At 41.2% G+C, this 9,359-nt stretch overlaps 1 protein-coding gene across 1 annotated transcript in view; it reads right to left on the bottom strand.

Annotated features, from left to right (window-relative positions):
• Positions 1-4,538: 4,538 nt before the first annotated feature.
• Positions 4,539-9,359, bottom strand: part of Dcdc1 (doublecortin domain containing 1) — a gene marked incomplete at its 5' end in the record, with an annotated part of 409,318 nt that continues 404,497 nt past the window's right edge. Inside the window, 2 exon segments of the mRNA XM_037204436.1 lie at positions 4,539-5,232; positions 7,915-8,065. Coding sequence (XP_037060331.1) covers positions 5,105-5,232; positions 7,915-8,065 — 279 coding nt within the window.

Below are 9,359 nucleotides of genomic sequence, written 5' to 3'. Positions count from 1 at the left end.
GCTCGGGCCACCAGCTGACAGTAAACAGCATGCTCCTCGTCAAGCCCTCGACTCCTGATAAGCTTCTTCAGCCGTGCCAACTTCCCCCACTTCTCCCCAGGTGTTCGATAAAATGCCCTATGCAGGCCTAGGGACCGAAACCCTAGGAATCTGCTTTCAACCAGGCTTCCCAGGGACTCCCTATGTACACTAAAATATGAGAATTCTATTAGGAAAACTTAGTCACAAGTTCTATGTGTGTATCTGCTTTATGTGTGTATCTGCTCAAGTGTGTGCACGTGCATGTTTGTACATGTCCATGGAGGAAGCCAGAGGACAACTTGGGTGTTGTTACTCAGGAGTTGTCTACCTTATTTTGAGGCAGACTCTCTTATTGGCCAGGAGCTCACCAATTAGGCAAGGTCAGCTGGCCATCAAGCCCTGTCTTCACTTCTCCAGCACTGGGATTACAACTGTGCACCACCATACCCAGGTTAAAACCTTTTTATAATTAAAATAATTACATCATTTCCCCCATTCAGTTTCCTCATATGTCCCTCTCTCTTAAGTCCCTTCCCCCATCTCAAGTTCATAGCCTTTTTTTCTTTGATTTTTATATATATGATATGATTACATATATGTGTACACACACATACATATATACATAATACAATGTGATGATGAGTCCCTTTACTGTTGCTTGTACATACATGACTTGAGGGTTGACCATTGGGCTCTTGTTCTCTGCATTTTAACCAGTTGTGGTTTTCTATAATGGTCTCTGTCTATTACAAAGAGAAGTTTCTTTGGTGAGAGGTGAGAACTACATTTATCTGTGCAGCAAATAAGTATTTAGAATGAATGCAGTTAGGAATGATGCTGGTTTAGCAAAGTGGTGGTTGTAGGTTCTCCTCTATGATCCATGACTTCATTGACCCTGGGTGGTTGCCTGGGTTTCTGTTGCCAGGCATGATTTCCCTCCTGTCCAGCAGGCCATACGTCCAATTAGACTTCCAAGATAAGAGTAACACTATTGCATCTTTATCTTGCCAGGCTGGTCGTGGCTATGGCTCACACCCAGCTTCTTTACATGGGTTCTAGAGATCACCTTCTCAGGTCCTCATGCTTTGAGGGCAAAAGCACTTTTCCAATCAAGCCACCTCCATGGGCGGATTTATTTTATTTATTTTTTAGATGAAAAATCAGACTCAAAGTTTCTTAGAGGAGAATTAAACAGAATCTGGACCGTTGGACAGTGGTACTCAGCTGTGTCTATTAAACCAATGACTCCAGTTTCTGGCTGGCCCTGAGCTCACTTTCTTCCCTCCAAGACTAGGTAAGCAGAAGCAGAGAGCAGCAGTTTCACTCTCCACACGAGGAACTAGAACTCTGCTTACATGGCATGGTTTGGGGCTGCGGAGCTGTAAGCAACTGCAAAGCAGGACGGACACAGCTCACTCCAGAGAGATGCTTCTAAGAGCCAGTGGACCTTCCAAGCAGCGGCAGCTAGATATTCAGAGGGTCCCTGTTGTCCTTTTAATTCTCCCAGCCTGTAATGCAAAAGTATTGACCACTGGGCACTTGTTCTCTGCATTTTAACCAGTTGTGGTTTTCTATAATGGTCTCTGTCTATTGCAAAGAGAAGTTTCTTTGGTGAAAGGTTATTATCAATAGCCTGTCACACCACACCACATCTGCAAATAGAATATAGGAGGAGAGAGCAACTGCTGTTGCCCGCATGCAACTGAGTGGGGAGAGAGAAAAAGAGCAGAATCCCAAAGTTATGTTCATAAGGTAAATGGATGGTGATTCTGAATTGAATGTACTAGTGTTTGTGGCCCATGATACACTGCAATCTGAAGGGTTTTGGAAGGATACTGTGGTAGTTTGAACGTAATTGGCTTCCATAATCGCATAGGGAGTGGCACTATTAGGATGTGTGGCCTTGTTGCAGGAAGTGTGTCACTGTGGGGATGGGCTTTGAGTTTTCCTATGCTCAGGATACTTACTGCCCAGCATCTCAGCTGACTTCCTGTTCTTTGTAAGATGTTGGACTCTCAGCTATCCCTCCAGCACCATGTCTGCCTGCATGCCTCCATACTCCCTGCCATGACGATAATGGACTGAACCTTTGAAACTGTAAGCGAACCCCCTCAATTAAATGTTTTCCTTATGAGAGTTGCCGTGGTCATGGTGTCTTTTCACAGGAGTAGAAACCCTAACTAAGACAGATACTGACAGCTTAGGGATAGACAGAAGGTGTGGTCAAGCTGCCGGGCAAGGTACTCCATAGTTAATTATACAGCAGAGTGTGCTCAGGGCCAGTCAGAAACTGGAGTCATTGGTTTAATAGACACAGCTGAGACACCACTGTCCAATGGTCCAGATTCTGTTTAATTGAGAACATTGGCATCTGATTTTATTACCATCTCGAATGACACAGATTTGTATGCTCTAGTCGCATCCTCCCAAATGATGCTGCCCCCTAAACTGTTGCATTTGGAGAACCACAAATCTCTCAGTGACATTTAGCATACTAGGTCTGTCACTGAAGGTGATAGCTAGTACAAAGGTCACAACACCCAATGGTTATAGTTTCTAAGGGAGTTTGTGGCAAAGGAGAACATATTTACCTTCATTTTTTTGTGGTTGTTTTTGCTTTCTCTTTACTTTGTGGATTTCTAAAACAATATTCACTTATTAGGAGCAATCATAAAAAAATGGAAACTCATAGTTACTACCCTGGAATACCTTGGTGATTTGAAGCATTACAGAGTCCTGTCTCACAAAGCTCATAGAAGCATTCAGGTGAAGTGTTTATAATAAACAGTCATTTAGCCTCACAGGCGTCAAACTTTTAAACAAACTGCATGTTGTTAACATTGTTAGAATTCCAGTTCTCCTGAAGGAATCACCAATGCAGGCGTCCACGGTTGACTCACACCTCAAGGATGGTGAACCAGCAGGGAATACATTTCTGGGGAAGGCTATACCTTGAGGGTTCTACTTTAGTATCTGATAATAAATGGCTTTCAGCTGGTAAAAAATAAAAAAAAAATGATATCTGACATATGTATGAAATTGATTGGAATTTGATAAACATGTCCCCAGAGGAAATGACTGTGTTTATTAGATCAGGACAACTCACTGAGCTGAAATAGCCTTTTCCTATAGTTCCTGCTAAGGTGTAATAACTGCCCCCCAGTCAAACTTGAGCTAGTAAAGAGAAGCAATCATAAGGAAAAACTTTGGACTGTTTTGGTCCAAGTTAGAGCTGACTATGACTCCTGCAGCTATTCTTGCAAGCTGTCATCTGCAGAGTAAGTGTGGCTGCCTCCCCAGTCAAACGTGATGTGTTGATGACTGTTAGATTACATCTAAAATCCCATTTACGGGCAACAGAGGAGTTCACTTAAGGCTTTTGCCTGATGTCTCCTGGTGCTTGATAGGGCGCTGTGTGATATTATCAATTTTCGCTTCAGGCCTGTTCCCATGCAACAGCGAAGACTTCACAGGAATTTGCACATTTGATCTAGGGTGAATGATGCTGTTTTCATAGCAGAGCAACTTTTCCCTGGCAGTAAATGATAAGTGCTTCTGCACCTAAAGAAATGCATTTGTTTTCACAGAATTTTGAAAAAAAAATGTTTATTTTCTTTTTGGGAATTGTGATCAATTCATTTCATTGCAAGGAACAGACCCAGTTGGCGAGACTCTTGATGGTTCACTGTCCAGCCGTGGGCAAGTTTCCTAACCTTTCTTGTTTTCTTTCAGGCTTGTTAGCAAAATAAGAAGAAAGAAAAACAAAGTAAATGCATCATGGAGTATTGCTTCCTCTGCTGCAAAGCTGCCCTGGACCACCTTTGCCTCTAACATCACACGATAAAATGTCTGCCAGAGGGTGAACTGCTGCCTATCTAACACATGAGACTTCACCAGCACGGTGTCCCAGGTAGCAGGGATTTATTCATGCAGCCCCGCTGATTTGCAGACTAGGAATAAATACTGGGCCTTTTGCAGCAGTTCCCAAAAGCCCCCCCCCCCCCTTCAGTGGACACGATACATTGCCTTCCTGGATCACGTTAACATGGAGGATTGAGGTGGGAGCCCGGCTGCGCTGTTCTGTGTGTACACACCGAGCCAGGCTGCGGTTTACGCTCTGGCAGAACTGTGTGCAGTGCAGAGGAAGACAGGGAGGAGGGGCGGTCCCCTGAAGCATCCCACCAGCAACAAAACCAAACTCAGGCCTGGCACTGCCATTTGTTTTCTAAGTGGTCTCTCTTCTTCCCAGGGACAAACTAACAGGTAAATTCCTCTTGTTCTGTAGAAATGACATCAAGACTCCAGAGACACACACATTCACACCCTCTTCCTTACATGGATGGTCTTTGAACTACTGCCTTTACAGTCTCTATTTTTGTATTTACTCTATGGCTTCTTCTTACCAATCTTTTACTATAACTACCCACCTTCATTCTCATGAGTGACATCTAACGGTGCCCTCAGAGAGGCAGGCAAAACTGAAGAAAAATTAGACAAGAAAAGACAGATTTCTGTGTATTTGGTAGTCACCAGGCATTCCAGTTTTATTTGGTATGTGAGGGATTTTAACAGAAGCTCAAAAATCAGAGTAATGGAGCCAGAAAATGCTACTTAGAGTTGAAATTAGGGTTCATTGGTCAAAGAGTCATTTTATTATCACGGTCCTATCTATATACACACATACGTACCTATATGTATGTTCCTTGATTCTTCTAAGTTTCTTTTCAATAACGAGTAGTTTGTGCTTTTATTTTCTCAAAGACAGTTCACCTAAGATGATCATTATTTGTCTGGTTTTGTTGCCTTTCCAGGAACAGACTGGAGGCATCCATCCAATGCTACTTCACATGAAATGTGGAAACTAATCTTTAAAAGAGACTGTTTGAGGGAGCTGGAGCATAGCTCAGTGGCACACTGCTCAAGTATATGTTCAACAACTAGGTTCAAATCTCAGTGCTGAGGTTGGGAATAAAAGAGAGACTGTGTACAAGTCAAAAGGGATACAGAATTATCATGTCATAACTAGCATATGAGAACAAGCTATACCCACAAAATACAGCACAAGCATGAGGTTCGGCTGAAGTCAGTTGTGTAGCTCCATGAGAAACAGCAGCTTCATGGACGGTGCCACCACGACGTCTGTTGCTTTCGGGCCCTGATGCCGTCGGATTCTGGCATAATTTGCTTTGACATCCACCAGTTGCTTTTTTTCTGTTAAAAGAAAAGCACAGAGACAGGTCAATGTATTTAGGGAACTGAATTATAGAACTGAAGTGTGGAGTGATGGGGGCATCTAGCTCCCTCAGACTCCTTGCTCCCACCTGCATCCTCATCACACACTGGCTGTGCTCACCCCACCAGGCACAGGCTGCAGGTCTTTGGATGTCCGTGCAATTGGAGGCGCTAGAGAGGACTTCCTCCCAAACGGTATAACACGTCTGAATAGGAAGCTAACACAGGAGTATGCTGAACAGACCCAGCCCTCTGAAAAGATGGAAACTAAAGCCTTAGGAACAGTATTTGGACTTTACTGCAAATGACAGAAAGCATTCTTGAGTGTGTTGAGGGTATGAGAAAGATGCCATTCAGAAAGCTTCTACTCTGTTTTGCCTAATGAAATTCATTTTAAAAAATCAGTATAATACACCTGCCTCTTAAACGATTTTTGTATTGTTGTGTATGAAATAAATAATCATCGTGTTTTAAGACTCTCAGAATGTCTTATTTTCTTACATACCTCTTAGCTGGTTGGTCATAGAAAAAAACCACATGTGGAATGATTAACTTAACTAAACATCTCACAATGAATAAATACATTCAAAAGTATTTCTCTTCATTTTTAAAGTATTTTGGAAAGTACAGATTTCTATGAGGTGATTATTTTTATTTTATCTCATGGAAACAACAAAATGGCATCAAAAAATCAGATTCCTATTTCCCATGTCAGACATGATGCACTGGAAAGAATTCGGGCAGCTGGGGGTGAGCACAAACCCTTCACCATGAAGGTGACATGGGCAGCCTTCTTCCACAGGACAGGAGCCAGGTTTGACCTCACAGAAATGTGTGTTTATAAAACCGAAGATTTGAAAACAAATGTTTGTCTGCACAGACTTGCAGACAGACCATTAGAAAGAAAATGGTAGGGAGAGTGCTATTTGAATTTCTAATGTTCTCCACCCCCTCCCAGGCTTTACTGGGGAAGATTTTCCTGGGAATTTACTTGCTCCTGGGAAGGCAGTCCAGATTTTCCTTTATGGTTTGGATACCCTTAGTGACGGCTTTCCTGAAGCAGACCTAGCTTTATTTATCAGTCAGACCTGGTGAGCACTATGTGGCAAGAAGGCTCATGCTGAAAATATGAAAGACTGAGCAGTGTGAGGAATGAGGGGACTGAGCCAGAGCCTCCTGATGAAGTGCCCATTTGCTTACTTTTCCATTGGCTGTGACCATTTGAAGAGTGCTCACTGTGATGGTTGATATTGAGGGGTACTTGACGGGATCTAGAATCACCTAGGACACAAATTTCTGGACATGTCCTTGATAGGGTTTCTAGACTTGGTTAAGTGATGTGGCACACACCTGTGGGCTGGGGATTTGGACCTAATAAAAGAGAAAGTAGACTGAGCATCAGCCTTCATGACTCTCTGCTGCCTGACTGCAGGTGCAATGTGACCTTCAATCTCCTTCTGCTTCAGGCCATTCTCTGCCATGATGGGCTGTACCCCCAGGCATTGGTCACTGCAATAAGAAAAGTAACTAGAGCATTTATATTCACAAATAAATTGAAGCCTCTCAGGAAAGGAAGTCTTGTGTATATTACTCTTATAGGATGTATACTTCGAGAATACAGAAGGCTGTTAACTAGCATTTACAAATGACAGCAACTTTACCATTTTTGGATGCATCTAAGTGACCACATTCTGAGCTGAGGTTCAGAGTGCTGATGGAGAAGGAGATAACAGAACAGGAAGAATGCAAAGCCTAGGACCTTGTCCATTCGGAAGGATAGTGCTGGGGGAGGGAGACTTTGTGCTGTCCCTCCGAACAGTGCTGGATATCCCAAATAAATCTGTGTCTCCCCAGTTTTCAACAAGCAATTCTATACTTTCGTCTCTTTTGGGCTATATGTGAGGGTATATATCCAATTATCTTAAAACCTTTCCATTCACTCACCTTATATATAATATAGTAATAATTTTACGTTTCATTTCTAAAAGAAAAAATTTCAGTATTTTTATTATAGGGATATCAGGTAATTTTCTTCCTAATCTTTTCATTTCCTTTATGTAAAAACAATGTCTTTTGGAATTTCCTGACAATTATATTTTGCTAGTATCTACCTTTCTACAGAAAGGGGCTTTGAATTCCTCAGGATAAGTAGGATGAAAGACTAGAGTTCATTTTGTAAATATGGCCTTTCCATTTCTTTCGTTTATCAAAGGAAATAATTAGGAAATGGAGAGTTTATTAAAACTAGCCTATACTTACTTTTGCAAGAGAATGGAAATCTTCAATTTGAGAATTCCATTAATAAAGCATTGTTTTGAATAATTCAAATAGTAAGAAGTCAACAGGAACCTCACTTTCCATTCATAACTAACAAAATGCTTTCAAACATTAGTATCATTATTTCTGTAAATAGGCCTGGGTAAGGCCCAAGACTCACTGAAATTTGGTTGAGTTTCCTTAGAGTAAACCACGTTAATTATGGTTTCTCTTGCACACACAGATACAAACTTCGCCTTTATAACATGGAATTGCACACATGAGGCGTGTAGTTACTAAAAATCATCCTACAGTGTTCAAAGTTCAGCAGGCAAGGACTCTGCAGGGAAGACTAAATGCGTTTACTCTTCAGGGCCTTGATTAAAGAGAAGGTGTCACCCGTACCTTTGGAGGTCATAAAGCCATGTCCTGCAGACACACAGACAGTCATATTCCTCTCTATGTTGTCCCATGACTGAATGAGCTCTCCATTTGAGGTGTACAGGGTTTTGGCTGGGTGGGACATTTTCAGACGAGCAGTGCAGTCGTCCAGCAACTGAAACGCAAAGGGACAGCCATATTTGAATGACAAATGTCTCAAAATAGTTATTAAAACTCTTTTTTTTTTAAGACAAGGCTTCATAGAACACAGGCTGTTAGCCTCAAACTCACTATGTAGTTGAACATGACTTTGAACTTCTGATCCTCCTTCTTCTACCTCTCGAGTGCTGGGATTACAGGTGTGCACCACCAGGCTGGTTTTATGTGTTACGAACCGCAGGGCTTTATGAATGCTAGGCAAGCACTCTACCAATGGAACTATATCTCAATCTTCTAGAGCAATGGTTCTCAGCCTCCCTAATGCTGCAACGCTTTAGTACAATTCCTCATGTTGTGGTGACCCCCAACCATAAAATTATTTCACTGCTACTTCATAACTGCAATTTTGTTACTGTTATAAATTGTAATATAATATCTGATATGTGACCCCTAAAGGGGTCACAACCCCCAGACTGAGAATCACTTCTCTGAAGCAAAGCTTTTGAGAGAGTTCTATCACTACTTGAAGATTCCTTCAGTTACACTTGTTGGACATAGATAAGGAGGGGCGAGGAGCATGGCATGTCTGCTGGTGAGGGAACCTGACATGAGGGAACTTCAGTGGTCTTTGGTGAAGTTTCCTTAGGCCTGACTTTTCCACAGATGAAGGCATCTTGGTGTTTAACAAATTTCTAAATACAATAAACCTTGTATTAGGAATCTAGACATGACAAAAGAGCTTTTTTTTTTTTTTTCTTAATGACCAAAGAACAAGCAATACAAATGATGAGGGAACCCAGACTCTACCCTTTGTTTCACAAACAGAAAAGTCTGGGAAATTGATAGAGGCTTTCTATTTTATCAGTTAAGACACTGAATAATCACAGAATCATAGAATGAGAGAAATCTTAGTATAGAACTTATTTTGTAGATTTATAGAACATTCAAAGTAGGTTACAGAATATAAGAAGTAGCTTTTCTCAGTGGGTAGAAAAATTTATCATGAGGATCCTTATCATTTGAATTCTTAGGAAGTTTTGGTCAATCAAATAATAAAGAACTCAATAATAAAAATGAGAGCATTTAAATGAATAGGTAAAAAAGTAAACTTTAGAGCATTAATAGTTTTTCTGTTTACTAAAATTAGACATTCAGAAAATACAGTTGAAGAAAATTTACCCCCCAAACAAAACCAAACAGAAATAATTATTTTAAAAGTGTGAGTTCCTTATATGAAAATTTTACTGATAGACCAAAATCTGATTCCACGCACATAAGACTGTTACAAGCCTGGCTGTGAAAAGTGAATA

The sequence above is a fragment of the Peromyscus leucopus genome, chromosome 4, assembly GCF_004664715.2.
Source record: "Peromyscus leucopus breed LL Stock chromosome 4, UCI_PerLeu_2.1, whole genome shotgun sequence".
NCBI classification, from domain to species: Eukaryota; Metazoa; Chordata; class Mammalia; order Rodentia; family Cricetidae; genus Peromyscus; species Peromyscus leucopus.
The sequence above is the reverse complement of the archived record's forward strand: the minus strand, read 5'-3'. Positions and strand labels throughout refer to the sequence as shown.